The following is a 21,864-nucleotide window of genomic DNA, read 5'->3' on the forward strand; positions in this document are numbered from 1 at the left end:
ACTGTACATTAAAACATAGGACTGGAAAACGAAGGGAGGAAGAAAGAGAAGAGAGAAAAGTAGGAGGAATATATTGATTGTAGGGAAAGTAAGAGGAAAAGATTGATTATAGGGATAAGTCAAAGGAAGAAATTAATTAATTGGAAAAGTAAGAGGAAGAGATTGATAATAAGGAAAGGTAAGAGGAAGAGATTGATTTTAGAGAAAATGGCATTAGAACAGTGGTTCTTAAACTTCTTCTGCCCCGATACCCCCAGATTCAACTTTAAATTAATCAGCCTGATACGACCTCTCTAGTATCATTATCCATTTCACTTTCAGAGTCCTGCAGAAGGAGAAACGAGAATGGCTATGAAGAAGCAACTGAATTCTGTGGCATCTGTTATTTTTTGATTTTAACATAATAGGCTAACATTCATACACAAATACAGCGCCTGACTGGAGACCAAAGGGTCAAGAGTTCGCGCTCCGCCCGGGTAGCTGCCCTTTTGGGATAGGTAACTCTTTCCCGTCACCTAGCGGGGCTATAATGATCTATCAAGGTCTAGCTTGGGGTTTCCCCATATATATAAAAAAAATCATACACAAATAATGACTACTAACAGACGCCAGGTAGTTGTAGCTACTATATATTTATCTGTCTATTGCCAGACGCAATCCCGTAAGGGATGGCCTCAAACAAATCGACTCCATGTCGCCCGGTCCCCCACCACTTCACTGCCCTGCTCCAACCTCACACCCCTCTCATATGCCTCTCCACTCCATCCCTCCATTTCATCCTTGACCTCCCTCTCCCTATCACCCCCCCCCTCTCCACCTCACTCACATTCACTCCCCGTTAGTCTCTCGCTCTCCATCCTTTCGACATGGCCAAACCACCTCAGTGTATTTCTCCTAACGCTTTCTATCACATCCACATCCACATTACAACGCTTCTTCACTTCCTCATTTGTCAGTCTGTCTCTCCATGTAACTCCACATACTCCTCTCAGGTAACTCATTTTCACTGCTCACACTCTTGACTTGTGTCCTTCCAACAAGGCCCAAGCCTCACTTCCATACGTTAGAGTTGGTAACACAATACTGTCATGCAGCGACTTTTTTATATCCATGCTCACTTCCCTATTTCTTATCACTGCTTTCAAAGAACCAGCAACCTTTCTTCCTTGTTGTACGCTTTCAAGCACTTCGCCCTCCAAACTTCCATCCTTAATTATCACACTACCCAAGTACTTAAATGCACTTACATTTTCCATTTCCTCATCATCCAACATCACTGCACATCCAGTGACTTCATTTCTCTCGAAGACAATAACTCTACTTTCTCTACATTCACCATTAGATTCAGTTTCTTACACACTTTTCCAAACTCTTTCACCAAGCCTTGCAGCTCCCCTTCGTATTCACTTAACAATGCCGTATTATGTGCAAACAACAGTACAGAGAGTTTCCAAACGTTGCCCTCTCTCATTAAAGCCGCTCCAACATCCACTACCCTACCATGTATATCTTTTATAACTCCATTCATATACAGATTGAACAGCCATGGAGACATGACACACCCCTGCATTAATCCAACATTCAGACAGGAAAATTCACTCAATTTACTATCTACACACGCACTGCAGCCTTAGCCCTCTCATACATACTATCCACGTCATCCAGCAACATCCCATTTATTCCATATATTCATAATATTTTACACATTCTTTGTCTATCCACCCTGTCACATGCTTTCTCCAAGTCCATGAAGGCCACATAAAACTTCTTTCCCTCCTCTAGAAACTTTTCCACTAAACACGTAAGAATGAATATCTGATCTACACAGCCTCTTCCCTTCCTAAAACCTCCCTGTTCTTCACAGACTAATTCCTCTCTTATTTCCCTAACTCTGTCAGTAGGTATCCTACCATATGCCTTTCCTTTTACACTAAGAAGACAAATGCCCCTATTAATACCACACACTTTATTTTCCCCTTTGCTTTGTACAGGGGAATAATTAAACCTGACTTCCAATCCTCCGGGACACTACCTTCCTCGCATGCCAGTCTGCACATCTTCCATATCCATTCTACTAATATCTGTCCCCCATGCTTCAGCATTTCACCACTCACTCCATCAATTCCTGGGGTTTTCCCCATTTTGACTTTCTTCCTTGTTTTCATCACTTCTTTCCTGCTGATTTCTTTCTCTTCTCTCACCTCCCTCTTCCCAGCCATTCCCCAGCCACTTATCCTCGCATCACTTTCATTCTCTATGTTTAACAGTTCTTGACAGTGTTCTCTCCGTCTGCTCACCTTTTCTGTCTTCTCCACTAGCAGTCTACCGTTTTTATCATTCACTCCCCAACTAACTTCCTTATCACCCTGTCTTACTCTCTTTACCTCTTTCTAGAACATTTTCTTACATTCCGTCCACTTTACACTCATATTCTTTCCAAATTCTTCATGCACTCTCTTCTTACTCTCTCTTACTAATCTCTTCACCTCTCTCTTCGTAGTTACCATTCACGAAATTGTTAATTTTTTTCAGGATGCCTTTGTGGATACTCCCAATAATCCATGTCGATACCCTCTAGGGTTATTGAGGCACTACTTTAAGAACACCTGCACTAGAAGCAAAAGAGACGGGAGTTGACTCAGTGCTCTTAGATCCGTCACTTACTGTACGTATAAATGACGCCACAAGTTATCAGTGTCTCATCCTGTATTACACATAGGTCCAGTTTTATCCCATAAGCTTGTTTGTTCTTAGCCTGCTATGTTTTTAAGGGAATGAATAAGGCATGTATTGTCCTTAGGTACTCTTCTTTCATACATATCTTTGTATATATTTGGCATACAAAAATCGTTCATAATTGAGAGAGAGAGAGAGAGAGAGAGAGAGAGAGAGAGAGAGAGCGCACCGTACTTCCCCTCTCCGTCTGGTCCGTTCGTCATCCTAATTACCCATTCTTGCCTCCTTCCGTGTGTGTGTGTGTGTGTGTGTGTGTGTGTGTGTGTGTGTGTGTGTGTGTGTGTGTGTGTGTGTGTGTTCCAGTTCCAGTCCCCTTTCGTTTCTATTCAACCCTTCCTTCCACACTGAGTATCGACGCAGAAGCTGAATATAATCTTTTGGAAGCAACAAGAATAAAAGGATTAAGATTTCCTTTGTAATTAAGAGGGTTATTATTCACTCCCTCCCCCCCTCCTCTCTCTCTCTCTCTCTCTCTCTCTCTCTCTCTCTCTCTCACTGATAGGCCCTTCCCTAGCTGAATAAAGTCGCCCGGCGGCATAAAAAATAAAACAAAGGTGCATAGTAAGAATTCGGGCATCAGTACTTCCCCGTCCTCTTCCGGATGCTCAGGCAGTTTTGCTTGAGAATAAAAGATTAAAAAAAAAAAGAATGGGGGGAGGGGAATCCTCTCCTGGGAGAACTGGAACTAATATACCATGCACCACGGACACAAGTAGTGCACGCGAGGACACACACACACACACACACACACACACACACACACACACACACACACACACACACACACACACACACACACACACACACACACACACACACACACACACACACACACACACACACACACACACCGCTCGCTGGTGCAGTGGTAACGTTCTCGCTTGCCATCTGGTAGACGGGAGTTCGCGCCTCGCTCAGGTTGCGAAAAGTTTCACTGACGAAGTGGGTGGTTACTGTCCCCTTTGAGCAAGGGGACGGGTGTGTGCGTGTGTGAAGGTCACAGCCTTGCCCTTAGATCGGACTATATGAGCTCTCAGCTCCCTTCCGGGAGGGTAAAAGCTGACGATCACGACCAACAGGTGATCCCGACCGACCCGGTGAATTACACACACACGCAGTAATAATGATAATAATAATAAAAATAATAATAATAATAATAATAAACTAAATAACTAAATAAATAGATAAACTGAATAAGACATTAAATTGTTATGCCAGTTTTTCAAAGTTTAGCAGAATGAGTTAGCCCTCTCATGGTCGGGATCATAATTATTCCGTCTCAGCTAACAAAATTCCTAGTCAGTTGGGAGCATCATACGAGCGTGAGTGTTAGCTGTTCTTAGACCCAGTTTAGTCTACAGGTTCCTAAAGTAGACTGAGAGGTTATTCTGTTCATACATAGTTTGTGTGTGGAATATAAGCAGAGGGTACAGGCAGGCAGTCAAATACCTCCCCAGTTTTGTCCAAGGAGTATTTAAGAACTAGACAGACGTGATGAAACAACCTCAACCTCTCAAAATTCCGTGTGTCATGTTATGGTATAGTGTGTCAGATGGTTGTCATATGATGGTATTGTATCAGATGGTTACGTTGTTGTATGGTACAGCGTGTCAGATAGTGCTATGTTATGGTAGTGCGTCAGAAAGTGCAGTGTCATGATAGTGTCAGATGGTGCAGTGTGCTGTGGTAATGTGTCAGTCGATGCAATGTCATGGTAGTGTGTATAGACGGTGTAGTCTCATGATAATGAGTCAGGCGGTGCAGTGTGTCATGATAGTGTGTCAGACGGTGCAGTGTGTCATGTTAGTGTGTATAGACGGTACAGTGTGTCATGGTAGTGTGTATAGACGGTGCAGTGTGTCATGGTAGTGTGTATAGACGGTGCAGTGTGTCATGGTAGTGCGTCAGGCGGTGCAGTGTGTCATGATAGTGCGTCAGACGGTGCAGTGTGTCATGGTAGTGTGTATAGACGGTGCAGTGTGTCATGGTAGTGTGTATAGACGGTGCAGTATGTCATGGTAGTGTGTATAGACGGTGCAGTGTGTCATGGTAGTGTGTATAGACGGTGCAGTGTGTCATGGTAGTGTGTATAGACGGTGCAGTGTGTCATGGTAGTGTGTATAGACGGTGCAGTGTGTCATGGTAGTGTGTAGAGACGGTGCAGTGTCATGATAATGTGTCAGGCGGTGCAGTGTGTCATGGTAGTGCGTTAGACGGTGCGGTGTGTCGTGATAGTGCTTCAGACGGTGTAGTGTGTCATGGTAGTGCGTCAGACGGTGCAGTGTGTCATGGTAGTGTGCGAGGCGGTGCTATGTCGTGGTTGTGTCAGACGGTGCAATATATCATGGTAGTGCATCAGACGGTGCAGTATCATGGTAGTGCATCAGACGGTGCAGTGTCATGGTAGTGCATCAGACGGTGCAATGTCATGGTAGTGCATCAGACGGTGCAATATATCATGGTAGTGCATCAGACGGTGCAGTGTCATGGTATTGCGTAAGACGGCGCAGTGTCATCGTAACGCGTCAGACGGTGCAGTGTCATGGTCGTGTCAGACGGTGCAGCGTTTGGAAGCCTACCTTTTGCGTCTCTCCACCTCATCATTATTCTACCAATGTGTAAGTGTTCGAGGTTAGGCGCTTGAGCACATTCCAACCTTACTCTGGTACAGATATTGGGTCTCTCTCTCTCTCTCTCTCTCTCTCTCTCTCTCACACACACACACACACACACACACACACACACACACACACACACACACACACAGACCATAACCCCTAGGGCGTGTTCTACTCTTGCTACCTCACCCGTATTTTTTTGAGAGCTATGTCGAACTGAGGGTGATATATATATAAGTTCATAATAATGAGCTTAACAGTGAACTTAATGAACGTAATGAGTGTGTTCATTAAACCGTTTCTATAAGCTACCTTCAAACAATTGTATTTAGTTAGAGACTTTTCGAGTTAGAAGAGTTAGTTACAGCCATCATTAACCCCGTCACTACTAGTATATTCTTCTAAGCTTAATAAAATGGTGTGATAGCTACAAGAACAAGCAACAACTATGTCATCGGGTTGAAGGGGTAGAGACGTCCTTTCACTTCAAGTCTAAAAATTGTCTGGCATTAGCGAGTATTAACAAAGAAGGCGTCGTCGTAATGGAAGGATTAGACCTAATAATTTTCTGTTAATTTCCGGTCGTTTTCATTTTCTTGATTAACGCCGAGATCCCCGTACACCTCGTCATATGTGAATATTTTTCCGTAAAAGAAATTGAGATGTTAACCTTTTTTTATTTTTTTTCCTTCAGTGAGTTGGCCGCAACCTGAACTTTCGTACCGAGATCGAGAACATATTATATGCATAATCTTTGTTGGAAAAACAATTATCAACCCACCCGTCCACGGTCTTCCCTTTGGCAACTTCAACGGGTAGGAAAAGTTTGGCCGAATATTTGAAGTGCGACGCGGCGAGCCCATCCAGTTGTTCGCTGGACACCGCAAGACAAACACGCAGGGTGCCAATCTCTCAAGGTCAGTTATGTAACCATAAATTTGCATCTGTTCTGTCCTGCAACCAAGCCGCTTTAGAACTCAGTGTCTGGATTATTTATTTATGTATTTATCTAATCTTGTTAGTTATTCTGTAACCATGCTCGTACAGTTAATATATACAGTACACGGTAGCAGATACTCCATTTTCGGTAAAGCCTCGGGTAGTTGGAGACTCGATATTCAAGGGAGTCGACAACTGCTTCAGAGAAAAATGAGTACGGCTGAATGACTACTTGTGACGTTATCTCAGAACCTGTGTCACGTTTTACTGGTTACAACATACATTAAGCTAGACTGGAAGCAGTTTCGCCATGAAGATCACAAATTGGTGGATATAATGGAAACATTAACATTTTCTCGAGTCATTTCTTGTCACTGATTTTTTTTTTTTTTAATGCGGTTCCCATTTAATAAGTGACTTCAGAAATACGAAAAAATCGTCTAAATATAGCTTGATTTTAACAAGTAATTTAAGAAAGATTATGAAGCTGACACTGAACAACCTGCTAATTTGCACTCGTTCCGCAAGCAGACAGCAAACCGAGTGATCTTGAAACTCCTTCGTTTTTAGTCTTTCAACACGTTGACGTTTTTTTTTTGCGTTCATTCAGTCGATTTTATTCGGCTTAGGAAAATGATCGAACTGGAAGTGATATCAATTGCCTTTATTAACTGGTCAAATTTAGAGGTCTTTCTAAAATTATATAAAATCGTCTGTTTGGCAGCAAGAGTGTGGGGTTGATGAGACACCTAACCCCTTCCCCTCCCTCACGCCCCCCCTCCCTCTGAGATATGAGTAAAGGATAGAAAGTTGGTGCTCTTATATCGGAAGGGAAGGTGTGTATGAGGGTTGTGAGAAAACAAAAAATGCTCTCTCACCCAAATAGTTTAACACTGACGACGAGAGGCAAAGTAACAAGAAAGATAAGATTTCTCACGGCCTCACAAGGTTACTGGCAACCTTTGTAAATATATCTAATGATAACCTTAATGCGAAACTGTAAGCAAATTGGTGAAAGAAGTACGGAAACGTACATCACAACTCATCGGGTTTAGTGTATTCCAATTAAGATCTCTGTGCACGATGCTCTATAAGACACACAACACGTAGAGCCTCGACCGCTTTGGGAAGTTGCGCTCATTTTTTCTCTGAGAGTCCTCATATTATACATCAGTTATTCCCCAAATGTTCGAGGAAAAGATAAGCATAACTAAAAATTTCCCGTCATACGAGTAATTTAAGTTCCTGTTAAGTTTCTGGCAGCGGGTAAAGAGATAGCTGTGAATAACACTTTGAAGGGTTCCGCCGCACTTAATTGAAACCATGAAGATAATGACCAGCAGAGTTCGCTCAGATTTTCACTTAGTTATTTTTGTCAATAACTTATGCTGTCAGGGAAGAAAGAAAGCATAGTGGGCGCATTGAACGGTCAAGGGCCTACTCATAACGTCATCAGTAGTATAAACCTAAATTAGGCTTTCAGCTCCCTTATACAGAATTGGTTTTCCGACTAGGGTATAATGTAATCAGCACATTCCCAAAAGCCCAGCAGTGGTACATGTCACACACCATCACATGTCACCATTTCGGCACTCACACCCTCCGTCCATATTAAACACATGCTAGAGCTGTCTAATTCAGGACTGGTGTGATGGTATTAGCAGGGATGTTTATATTTTATGTCGGTAAGTTTTGTGAAAAAGTATTAATGTCTGTTTTAGCGCAGTAAGGCCATCAGTCCATTTTCTGCCCTTGCCTGGGATCGAACTAGCTTTCTTTCAGACAACAGACTACGTCTCTGACCACTTGACTACCATCCCCACTACATTCATGCATAGATAAATACCTGGGTCCATCATGGATGCGTCACACACACACACACACACACACACACACACACACACACACACACACACACACACACACACACACACACACACACGTTTAATGACGCCCCTGAGTTAGACCTGAATGAAGTCGTGTGGAGGGGGCAGCAAGGGAGAAATATGTCCCCACCTTCGTGAATGAGTTAACCTGCTTTTTGTCAATCTCACACTGGCATTGCTCTCACTCACCAGTTGCTGATTGGCTAAGGCCGTATTGTCTGGGTGGGGGAAGATGCGTAGAGAGGTGTGGTTGAGGAAGGTTAGTTACGGAATGGGGAGGTAGAGGATAAGGAGGAGATGAGAAGGGTAGATTTAAGGAATCGGGAGTGTGTTGAGGAAGACTGAGGCAAGCAGAGTGCGTTAGGGAGAAAAGTTGAGTTGTGGGGCGGAGGGTTTAGGGAAGGGTTGGGAAGGCACTAAACGTGGAGGAGGAGGAGTAGGGGGAAGGCGTGGTAGCTGGTGTATGAAGATGATTATTACACTCATTTCCGCTCCCTTCTCTCTCCCTCCCCTTCATCCCCCTCCTCCTCCTCCTGCTCTCTTCACCCCGAACAGAAGGCAGTGCAACCTTGGCGTGGCGAGGATGGGGTTAACGAACTGGGTACATAAGCAGGAACGCAATAACGAGCTTTTCCTCGAGCTCCTACATTCCGCAGGGGGTATTATGGAATTGGATGTTAACGTAAAACACACCCACACCCACACACAAATACACGCGCGCGCGCACACACACACACACACACACACACACACACACACACACACACACACACACACACACACACACCTATTAATTTATTGATTGATGTGCATTGTACTGGTTAAATATACTGAGTAATTTCTTCTCTACAGTGTGAGATTGTTCACTGAAAATGACCGCTTGGCCCAAGAGAAGTGAGACAAGAAGGATGGGCGTGAGCTTGGGTGTGGGTGTGGGCGTGCTGTGTGTTGTCCTGGCCTTGCTGTGCCTCCTGCCCGTCACCACTGCCGGCGAGATAAAGAAAAGTAAATAGGATGCATATTTTTCATACATTACCCTGACTCCCATTTTCTTTCAAAGTTGCATACCTATTGGGTTATGACTTCGAGGAACATAAGTCGTACTTTTTTAGGCCACTGTCTTACACCGGACGTTACCTTAAACTATCAGACTCAATCTCACCTAGGGGATTTTTGCCTTGTACCATAAAACATTACCTTTCACCACAGAATATAACTAAACATTATTTAATACCGTGAGACATAACTTTTTTCCCTTGGACATTATGACATATCTAGACATTTTCCTGTGATATATCAGAACATAATGAAAATACAGAAAATCGTACAAACACAGCTCTAGGTTGTTGGACAGACATACAGTATGCTTTGGAACATAATCGTCCACTTTCGGCATTGATATACCCTCCCCCCCACACACATGCCCTTTTATACAAATATACTCTTTCGACAACCTTCCTCTACTGGAATTTGTGCTGCTTTCTCTTTCCACTTGCCTCCACCCTTATTTCCCTTCTATTTCCTCCCCCCCCCCCGCCCGTCCTCACCTCCCTGTCCCCTTCACTTCCTGATATGATTTAGTCATCCCTGCCCTAGGCAAAATATCTTTACCATCTACCATTTTTGTCTTCTGTTCTCACCATTCGCTCCTAGCGGCAGTGACAGCTATGGGAGGGGGGAGGCTAGGGGTCTCAAGTTAGACCCTTGCCTTCCCCTCCCTGCTCCCACCTCGTTTGACATTGATCAACGATGTGGACATTATGTATCAGCTGGACTACCTTGTCCCCCACCTCCCTGTTGTGAAGACCTGGCTACGCCACTGCCTAGCGCTTTCTTAGCTTACATAGAGCTTTCCCAGCCTAGTAGCCTAGTGCAAGCTGGGCACTCGCTGTGAGGGGACGGAACTGGAGCGAGGACTTTCTTTCACGTGTACTAATACTGGGTATCCATGTTTCGTGATATACATTGCAGTAATTGCCTATACGTCCATATTTGTATTATTTTCTATACAGTGTTTAATATTACTTGGTCTACTCTTCAGATGGCGAGCCGTTCATGTATAAGGATGCCCTAGGACACTACCCAATGCCCTTCCCTGGGTCTGTCTCGTCGGTAAGTTTTTACACAGGTTTATTCTTTTAAATTATGTTCCATGCGCAGATATTCTCTCTCTCTCTCTCTCTCTCTCTCTCTCTCTCTAAATATCTGACTTATAATTCTAAAGTGCCACTTTAGTGACACTGACCTGTATTCACCATTCTTAATGAATGCGTATTACTTTTCTTTGAACTGTGTTCAGAACCTTTTTTTAATCTTGATTTGCTGACAGAATTTTCATGTTGTCTCATTTAGTGTTCATTTGTATTCCTCACCCCATCCCTAATAATTCATAATATTGGTTTATTCCCTCAATTTTCATTTAGTCTCTTTTCTTGACGCCATGTCTCTGATAATTGACAGATGGGTTTGAGTGGGGATCTGAGGATGAAGATGCTGGTGGGTATGTGTAGTGAGGACAAGGTGGTGAGGATGTGCAGGCCACGTCGTTCACCCCTACAGAATGACCCCGCACCGTCAAAGCGTCTCCTCGCCAAGACCGTGAGTACATGTACGGGTATTAGATGGGATAATTTCACATAGTATTCACATCACTACCGTCGTCATCTTCAAAAATGTGTGTATTCCACACGGACGGACATCATTATTACTATCACTTACTATTACAGTGCTTTATCGTCTTCTTACCTCAGCCTTCTTCTTCGATAGGACTGTTCAAGTTCGGTATAAATCAGTCATCATTAACGTGAGTTCCGATAGAAATGCACAAAAACATTACACTATCACACTCGCTGGACTGACATAATTGATTAATGTCGCTGGGATGACCTGTCTGATTAATGTCTCAGGCTAAGGCAATCTGATCATAACAACGCCTTGACATCGCTATCGTTCGTCCGCCGTAACTTGCCGAGATTTTCGTTATTTTGCATCTTTAAAAAATTCAAGTACCTTGAGGGTAGAAAAACTATGCTACCTGACATTTCCAGGCCGTGGAGGACATGAAGAAGGTGATGGTGATGGAGATGATGAGCAACAAGAAGACCCAGAAGAAGATGGATGAGGACCCAATGATGGTGGCCTTCCAGAACACAGTTATAGATGACGGCGAGGAGGAGACCGCTGAGGACCTGCAAGAGAAAGTCAAGGAGTTCTTGTCCATCAGCGGCATCGATGTCCTCCTGCCTCTGGACTGCGGCAAGGTTGGGTTGGGTTTTTGGGTAGGGCTTGACTTGGTTTAGTGTAGTTTGGTTTGGTTTGATTGGATTGGGTTGGGTTGAATGGGTTGGATTGGGTTGAATGGGTTGGGCTGAGTTTGGTTGGGTTGAGTTGGACGGAGGTAAATTAGGAAAGAGTGAGGCAGTTCTTGGCCATCAGCAGTACTGATATCCTTCTGTTTCTATACTTGTTAGGCATTCTCCTAGTTGGTAATCTTTCTCAGTTGAGCGTAAGATTACTCATAAGGTTTAATAACTACCTGCAGGCTATATTCATACGCTGAAATACAAATCTCAAACTCGAAGTAAACGGAAGAAGACTGGTAAACACACGTCAATGAAAATATGCCGAGTAAAACATAATTTTAAGGTTACTGGGTAGTCAGATTTTGAAAGCGTCACCCCATCCTTATTCACACAAAAAAAGTTAGTATGGTTACTCCTGCATTTAGAAATGTTACAAGCTTTTGGTCAGCATTATTATGCTGTTTTTACTATAACTTAGCACAGATTTTCGTCCTTCTGCATTTTACAGTATTTCACGTAATCAAGTAGGAGAAAAAACAATACCATAGCTCTGCATCCATTCCATTGCACTTCTTCATGATTAACATATTCTGTTGTTAATCTCTTGTTGCTGCTGAGCATTAAAGAAAGACACAGGGCAGTTCTAAGCCATGTTAGAAATAAAAACAGTATAATTTATCTGCACAGCTGAACATTTGCCGAAAAAATTAATAACATACCTATAATAGACGTTTAAAGCATGATCTAAAGTATTCTTTTTTCTTAATAATGAATTCTTGTGAGCCGGTCAGCTGATCAGTAATAATCGGTCTTGAGCATAATATCTAGGTAAAGAATTGAGCACAGAAGAAAAATCCTCCAAATACACACACACACACACACACACACACACACACACACACACACACACACACACACACACACACACACACACACACACACACACACACACACACACACACACACACACACACACACACACACACACACACACACACACACACACACACACACACACACACACACACACACACACACACACACACACACACACACACACACACACACACACACACACACACACACACACACACACACACACACACACACACACACCAAAATATTTGCTACACAGTAACAAGTGTTAGTAGAGTGACTACCACTGAGCCTCCCTTCTCTCCCCTGTACAGCACCCCCGGATGCCTGAGGACCCCCTGGGGCGAGGAAAGTACCCGTGGGTGGCGGCGCTGGGCTCACACGAGGACGGCAGGTTCCATTACCGCTGCACTGGGGTCGTCATCACCAACTACCACATCCTCACTGATGCCGACTGTGCATTCTCCCCAAACATGTTAGCTTCATGATTTATTAACTGTGTAACTGGTAGTTTAAGCTATATAGCAATTCCTTTCCAGTAATTTTTGCTAATGTATGAAGCTATTCAAGCTCTCCACTTCTTGGCTACCTTTAATCTTTGGAATTACTACAGTAGTACTGATATATGCTTACCGGCTTGGTAATTAGCCAAGCAGTCGTGACTCTAGGTAGGAAACTCCGCCACTAGTAAATAGTCACTCTATGCTGAAACTGACATTACTCATCCGAATTTTTTTTTATCCCAAATAGCAACAACAATTGCTGAAGCGGAGCTAGCTGGTACTGACGCTTACTTGAAGTTCTAGTCCACTGAAAAATTATGTATCACGCCGAACGCTAGCCAGGTTTCCTTAAGAGGAATCATTGCGTCAGATTCATTTCCCTTTGATTTGATGGGTTTTGAAAATTCCCTCTTACTCCCTTGTCTCCCAGCATATCAACCAACCTTCCCTTCTCTCACCAACTCCTTGAGTAACAAACTCGTTCCTCACGCCTCTCCAGAATGACATCTTCATGTCTCGCCTCAGTAACCTCCCTTCCCCCCCCCGCCATCCCATCCTCAATAACAACCCCTCACACCCTCGCAGTTACGTGGTGCTGCTGGATGTGACAGACACACCACACCTCTCAGTAGCCTCCTTCCTCTTCTTCATGCCCCATCTTAGCAAGTCCAACCTACCACGACGTTGCTCCTCAGTAATAAGCCTCTCCCTTCCCATCAGTAACGGGGTGCTACTGAATGGTTCCGCCTCTGTAAACCCCCTGCGAGCCCCTCCTCAGTAACAAACCCTTCCTTTAACCCTCCTTATTAACTTATTTTCTCCCTCCTGTCCTTCATCATTAATAAACTCTTCCCCCATCCGCAGTAACGTGGTGTTGATGAACGTGACCGACGCTCCGCACCCCGACGCCGTGGTCAACTTCGTGGCGGGGCGTCGCTGGCACCCGGAGGTAAAGGGCGAGGAAGACCTGCTCTCCGGCAACAACATCGGCATCCTCGAACTGGCACTACCCATACAGTTCAATGGTAGGGACGCTTAAAGTGTATCGTGTTTATCTAGGGCCTGCGTGTATGAATATGTTTGTTTATTTAGTTTCATGTTTTTCTGAGAGCTTGTTTATATGGAAGTGTTTGTTTCATATTTATCTAGAATTTGCCTATGGAAGCGTTTGTTTATTTAGTGTCATGTAAATGCCATTTTTATATACGAAAATGTTTCTTTAGTTTCAGCGTTTATCTAGAAATTTGCTAACATCTTTAATCTACATATTTTTCTTATGATTCTTTTTTATTTTTAGGTTCATGTTAAGGTAAAAATTCGTCTTTCTGGAAGTGTTTATTTATGCAGCTTTTCATATTCATCCGGAGTTTCCTGTCATCCAGACTTTGTTTAAGGAAGTGTTTGTGTACTTAGTTTCAGTATCATTTTTTTTTTTTAACCAATCTCGGCATCCTTGAGCTGACACAACACATTCAGTTCATTGGTGGGGCCACAGAATTTAGACGAGATGTGTTAAATAAGGGTGGAGAGATACGGTTCGAGAGTTTGTGTGGAGGGCGGTGGTGATGTAGACATATGCAAGAGTATGGAAGAGAGGGGAGTGGGGTAGGTCGTTTGAAGAGAGCCATTACAGTACAGTATATAGGGCTACAGAGTTTAAGGTATGCATGAAAGTGGAGTAATTTTGAATGTGAGTGGTATAAAATTGGAAAGGTAAAGTGGAAGTGTCTTTTTGTTGGAGTGGCTGTGTTTTCGAGTGAGTTGCATAGGATTGAAAAGGTAAGGTGCTTGAGTGTTTTTGCTGGAGTGGCTGTTTGTGATTGGGAAAACCTGTATTAAATATCGTGTACCGTGCTGCAGATGACGTGCAGCCAGTGTGTCTCCCGGGCCAGTTCGAGACCCCAGACCCCAACGAGAGGGAACAGGCAACCATTGTCGGCTTTAGCATCGTAGATAGTGAGCATCCTCTTTGGTATTTCGTTGTTTAGATTTACTTAACCTAACCTAAACTTCGATCATCATGGTAGCCATCTTATGATAATAACCCTCGGTTATTATCATAACTCTATTTTCATATATTGTTTTATGTCTACATCTTTCTCCATGCTCTCTCTGCCCACTTTTTCCTCTATATTGCACCATTCTTGCCTTTTTATTTTGCTCTCTTAACCACTTCCTCACTCCATCCCTCGGTTGCTAGTCTGGTGATGCAGTATCCAGTACATACATATATGTAAATATAATATATATATATATATATATATATATATATATATATATATATATATATATATATATATATATATATATATATATATGGTATATAAAAATCGATGAAAAATCAATTAATCCGTTATTAAAGGGCGATGGAAAGGTCAGTTTTGGGAATATCTATAAGAGGCAGGAAAAGATTAACGTGGGTGAGAGCGCAGACTAAAGTCGAAGGCATTATGGAAGTTATAAAAGAACAGAAATGGAGGTGGGCAGGTCATGTAGCAGGAGTAAGGGATAACCGATGGAGCAAGAGGCTGACTGATTGGACTCCAGGAGATTATAAGCGTTGCAGAAAAAGGCCAGTCAGGAGGTGGAGAGATGAGATAGAGAAATTTGCAGGGAAAACGTGGCAGAGATTGGCTCAGTCAAGGAATTCGTGGAAGTAGTTGGGGGAGGCCTTTGTTCAGCAGTGGACTTGAAGTGGCTGATGATTATATTATATATATAGTAAGAACAATATACAATATATATATATATATATATATATATATATATATATATATATATATATATATATATATATATATATATATATATATATATATATATATATATATATATATATATATATATATATATATATATATATATATATATATATATATAAAATATGTGTGTGTGTGTGTGTGTGTGTGTGTGTTCGACTCTGAATATAGATTTGTGTGTATGTGTTCGACTCTGAATATAGATTTGATAGTTTGTGTCATTGAGTTGGTGGTGTTACCGGGGATGTTTTTATTAATTATTTTACTTTATTTTTTTCAATAACTCCTCAGTAACCAGTTTTAACGAAACTGTTATCATACTGTTCCTTGCCTTGTTCCAGTGCCTTCCCCATATTCTTTGACCACGCCTTCCTCGCTGTTTTTCTCTGCCTACCATCTCTAAAGATATGGGTACTCTCCACAGCGTCCCAGGGTCGGCAGGCAGGATTGTTCCGATGGCCCGATTCTCCTACGCTAGGGGCCGCAGTATGCTACTCCGCCATCAGAGTGTTCCGTGGAGAGAACCCGGACGAGAAGACCACGCTAGACTCCATCCTCACCAAGAACCACATTTGTGTTGACCAACGCTTCGAATTTGTAAGTGATTTTAGATTTATTTAATCTTGTTGGGTAGTCCTTTTTTTTTTTTTTTTTTTTTTACGTTAAACTCCATCTACAGTATTTCAAGAACCACGTATGAAGTGACTGGAGCTTTGAAATTTAAATTTAGAATTAATGGCTGTTAAAATTTTAATTGTCACTCTAAACTCCATTTTGCCATGAACCACATCAATGTAAGTATTTAATCTTAAGATTACTGGGAAGTGAATTTTTGAAAGTGTCATCCCACCCCATCCTTATTCAGAAAAAAAAAAAAAAAAAAAAAAAAAAAAAGTCACTCTTGCATTTAGAAATGTTACCAGCTTATGTTCAGCTTTACTATACTGTGTTTAATCTAGCATAGCCCAGATTTTGTCCTTTTTACATTTTACAGTATTTCACGTTACCTAGTAGCAGAAAAAAGCAATGCTATGGCTGAACATCCATTCCATAGCACTTCTTTGTGACTAGCTTGTTCTGTGTTCATCGGTTGTTGTTACAGAGCATTCAAGATGGACACAGGGCAGTTTTAGCCCAAGTTAAAGATAAATACAGTATAAGTTACCTGCAGAGCTAAACATTTGCCGAAGAAATGAATAGCATACCGATAATCAACGTATAAAGCAAAATCTACACATTCTTTTCATAATGAATGCTTGTGATCCGGTCAGGTGATCAGTAATATTCGAAATCTCCTTCATAAAATCTAGGTGAAGAATTCAGCTTCTTAAAATGCCTTAAGATGTAAGAGCGAGGAATATGTCATGACGTTTGCTTCATAAATTGATCTGTGAAGTTTTTGTAGTGTGTGCTCCTGCTGTGTAAAAAAAAATAAATAAATAGAAAAAAAGAATAGGTTTTCGTAAGCTGAGTAACTTGTCTGGCGTTAGCAGGAATGTGATAAAGGGAACAATCATCGTTCTGAAGGGGGATAATCCTCTCCAAGAATAAAGCATCATCTGTTGGTAGTAAGACTATTATGCACAAGAGGAGGTTTATCGAGGTATTGTAGGCTGTAATAGATGTACCGTAGGCTCTAATCGAGGTACTGAAGGCTCTAATTGAGGTATTGTATGTTCTAATCAAGTTGCTGAAGGCTCTGATCGAGGCATTGAAGGCTTTAATTGACTGAAGGCTCTAATCAAGACATTAAAGGCACTGAAGGCCTTTAATCAAGGCATTAAAGGCTCTAATCAAGGAATTAATGGCTCTAATCAAGGCATTAAATGCAGTAATCAAGGTGTTGAAGGCTGTAATCGAGGTATTGAGGGCTCTGACGGCGGTATTGAGGACTCTGACCGAGGTATTGCAGGTTGTAATCAAGGTACTGAAGGTTGTAATCGAGGTAATGAAGGCTGTTTTCGAGGTACTGAAGGCTGTAATCAAAATATTGCAAGGTCAGATAAAAGTATTACAGTTAAGGATATGGATGTAAATTAGACAACTGAATATCGTGTTCTAGAGCAAGACAGTCAATAGGCAATAATCTAAGCCATCTTTCTGTTTGAGTTGCAGCCGTATTTCCATTGGCAGAGGGAATTTCTGAGCATTTTCTTTGTGATTTCTTTTACGTGTAGCGCCTTGATATTCTTCTGTGGATTATTTATACATCAAAAAATTAATAGTTTACAACATCGTAAAGAAGGATATTAATGGGTTAGACAAAATAAATCGCCGAGTGAACATTCTTAAAGGTACAAAAAAAAAAAAAGTACTGTGGTAACAGCTAAGTATATTATTGTGGTGATGTTGATGATGATGATGATTAATGTTTATTAATGGCTTCTGCCTGGATCTCCAGGCTTGGCCATTATAATGTCAGTAACTCGTATACACGCATGCGCGCACACACGCAGACACGCACAGACAGTACAGTATATACATACACACACGTTTTCACTCACATGTTCACACCAGATGTATACGTTTCATGTAATAAGCATGTGTACTGTATGAGTATGATGTGTCCACGTGTTGTGTATATGCAGGTCGGTAAGTCTGTGCTGCTGCGCGTGGACGATCTGACGGGTCGGGTGAGAGTGCTGGGGGTGGGAGGGGTAGCCAACGCCGCCAAGACAAATCCCATCGCCTACACGCACGTTCAGCCCCACCGCTTTTGGGTCGAGCTGGTCCTCAGGAAGTTCAGGGACAACTTACTTCCACGCAGACGACAAGGCTAAGGCGACGCTGGGACGGGAGTCGGGTTCACTTGTTTTATCAGGTCGTTTTCTAGGGGAAGTGTTGGAGTTGGCAAAAATAGTGATCTTTAATTACCCTGATGCAGTTCATAGGGTTACTGGACCTCATGTAGTCGACAGGTATAAGTCTAACCTGCCGTCGGGGAGCGTACCTCATGCTGTCCTGAACCCTTTCAGTACGAGTGACCTTTGAAGGAAATTGTCGAGGGGTGGTGCTAAGATTTTTATTATATTACAGCACTGAAGGGATTAATGGAAATCGTTGTTAACTTTTATAACGTTTGGTTCTTTCTTCTAAGTTAAATAAAAATAATTTAGCATTGACCTTGAAAAACTGAAAAGACGTAGTGTTTTTGAAGGGTTAATATAGCAAGTTCATCATGATATAAATCAACTTGCCGGGAGGTAGCATAAATAAAAATATAATCCGGCACTGTACTGAAAGGGTTAGTTATGAAACCGGAAGTAAGCAGATCGAGAGTGAATCCATTCCTTTCAACAAGTACCTCATTACTATCTCAGGTGTTCCCAAATTTCAGGAGGGTGAGTTTTGTGTTATAGCCATAAGTAATAAATTTACTGTACAAAAACTACAAATATTTTAAGGTTTGTTGAGCTTATGCTGTGTTATGAATTTATTTACAGTATGAAAGCAACTTAAAAATCTGATTAATTTTACCACAGTAGCTCACCCAACAGGTAAACATTTTATAAGAGTATTAAACTACTGTGTTATTGTGTTAACGGGTCAGAGTTAGGTAATTGGGACACTGTCAATATTAGAGTCATGGATGGTTTGTGGGACATTTTGGCAGAGTATTATTCATAAATTAGCCATATTGTTATGTCTGTGATTTAGGTCAGAGTATTTTTATGGTTCAAGGGAATAACCCGATTTAAGCGTCGTGCATTTTATTTGCATTTTTAACTTAATATCTTTTGCATTTTGCTGATTTTCGCTAGTTAAGGTGCTAGATGTAGTAGTAGTGTAAGGTAGAACACTGTGGGAGATGTAACAAATTTCACTGGTAAAGCTAGTCCTCAGGTGATGTCGGTGTTTGCATTGTGAATAAGAACTGTTGTTAACTATCTATCTATCTATTGCCAGACGCCTCAATCCCGTTTGGGGTGGCCACAAACAAATCGCCTCCAAGTCGCCCTGTCCCCCGCCATTTCACTGCCCTGCTCCCAACTCACACCCCCCTCTCTCATATACCTCTCCACCCCATCCCTCCATCTCATCCTTGGCCTCCCCCTCCCTCTTCCCCCCTCCACCTCACTCACATACACTCTCTTCGTCATTCTTTCGCCCTCCATCCTCTCCACATGGCCAAACCACCTCAGTGTGTTCCTCATAACGCTTCCTATCACATCCACATCCACACCACAACGCTCCTTTATATCCTCATTCGTCAGCCTGTCTCTCCACGTGACTCCACAGGCTCCTCTTAAATAACTCATTTCCACTACTCTCACTCTTGACTTGTGTCCTTCCAACAATGTCCAAGCTTCACTTCCGTACGTTAGAGTTGGTATCACAATACTGTCATGTAGTAACTTTTTCACTTCCATGCTCACTTCCCTGTTTCTTATCACTGCTTTCAAGGAACCAGCAACCTTTCTTCCCTGCTGTACCCTTTCAAGCACTTCACACTCCAAACCTCCATCCTTACTCATCACACTACCCAAATACTTAAACGTACTCACATTTTCCAATTCCTCACCATCTAACCTTGCTGTACATTCACTAACTTCACCTTTCTCAAAGACCATCACTTTACTCTTCCCTACATTCACCTTTAGGTTCCGTTTCTTACACACTCTCTCAAACTCATCCACCAAGCCTTGCAGCTCCCCTTCGTCTTCACTCAACAACACAGTATCATCTGCAAACAACAGTACAGGGAGTTTCCAAACACTATCCTCTCTCACCAGGGCCACTCCAACATCCACTACCCTACCTTGTACCTCTTTTATTACCCCATCCATGTACAGATTGAACAACCATGGAGACATGACACATCCTTGTTTCAAACCAACTTTCAAAGAGAAAAATTCACTTAGTTCACCATCCACACGCACTGCAGCCTTCGCACCATCGTACATACTCTTCACAGCATTCAACAACTTCCCATCTACTCCATATATTCTTAACACTTTCCACAATCCTTGTCTATCCACCCTGTCATATGCTTTCTCCAAATCCATGAAAGCCGCATACAACTTCTTTCCCTTCTCTAGAAACTTTTCCACTAAAGATCTAAGAATGAATATCTGATCTACACAACCTCTTCCCTTCCTAAAGCCTCCCTGTTCTTCTCCAACTAATTTCTCTGTTCTTTCTCTAACTCTGTCTATAAGTATCCTACCATACACTTTTCCTATTATACTAAGAAGACAAATGCCCCTATGATTACCACACACTTCTTTTTCCCCTTTTCCTTTGTACAAGGGAATAATTATACCTGACTTCCAATCCTCCGGGACTCTACCTTCCTCCCAGGCCAATCTGCACATCTTCCACATCCATTCTACTACTATCTCTCCCCCATGCTTCAGCATTTCACCACACACTCCATCAATTCCTGGGGCTTTCCCCGATTTAACTTTCTTCATTGCTTCCACAACTTCTATCCTACTGATTTCTTCCTGTCTTCTCACCTCCCTCCTTCTCCCAGCCATTCCCCATATTCCAATGAGAATAATGTTAGGCATCAAAGTATTGTAAAGTTCCTAGAGTTGTACCAGTGTGTGTGACTGAGTTTCCTCTTTTATAATGTTTGGATATAAAGGTAATAATAGTTTTACTAGAAGATTTTCCCTGTTGTTTTTCAGTACCTTGTCGGTCAGTTACTGTTCTTCAGAGGAACTAATATTTAACCTAGACTTACCCATCCATGAGACTTGCCCTTTTTCAACACATAACCTTGAGACTCACCCTTAATTAAGACACCCTTAATTGAGATTTTCCTTTAACTGAAACTTACTTTGACCCGAGACTTAGCCTTACCTGTGACTTACCCTTATCCGAGAAGTACCTTTACCCGAGAATTACCCTTACTCGAAAATTACTCTTACCCGAGATTACCCTTATCCGTAACTTGCTCTTACCAGAGAAATACCCAGGATTATGGTTTATCAGATTTATTTTAATCTTATAGTTGTTTGAGAGTGTTCCCTTGCAATGGTCTCTTCCTAAAAGTTGTGAACGTTATTACTTATATGGACGTTGTGGGATTTTAGGTGCTGTCGTGGTGAAATGCTTAGGACAGTCATTTCATCATAGATCCTTCATTCATTCCATTCATACCATTGTTCGTTTGTTTCCTTCTTTCTCTACACTGATGATTTCTGTTCATTTTGAATGAACCGAATGGACAACTAAATTACGACAGTAGTAAATCGTATAGTACGGTATCGTTGATAAAGGCTCCAACATGCTTGCAT

The 21,864-nt window shown here is 42.1% G+C and overlaps 1 protein-coding gene across 1 annotated transcript; it reads left to right on the forward strand.

Annotated features, from left to right (window-relative positions):
• The first annotated feature begins 9,087 nt into the window (after positions 1-9,087).
• LOC145406326 (brain-specific serine protease 4-like) lies at positions 9,088-18,399 on the forward strand. The gene is made up of 9 exons (XM_080277487.1): positions 9,088-9,184; positions 10,221-10,291; positions 10,640-10,777; positions 11,227-11,439; positions 12,672-12,832; positions 13,725-13,885; positions 14,721-14,816; positions 16,044-16,216; positions 18,208-18,399. Exons 1-9 carry the CDS (start codon positions 9,088-9,090, stop codon positions 18,397-18,399), a joined length of 1,302 nt encoding a protein of 433 aa, XP_080133613.1.
• The last annotated feature ends 3,465 nt before the right edge of the window (positions 18,400-21,864 follow it).

Source organism: Coenobita brevimanus, chromosome 70, assembly GCF_032717465.1.
Source record: "Coenobita brevimanus isolate Jiangsu-jjx chromosome 70, ASM3271746v2, whole genome shotgun sequence".
In the NCBI taxonomy this organism is placed as follows: Eukaryota; Metazoa; Arthropoda; class Malacostraca; order Decapoda; family Coenobitidae; genus Coenobita; species Coenobita brevimanus.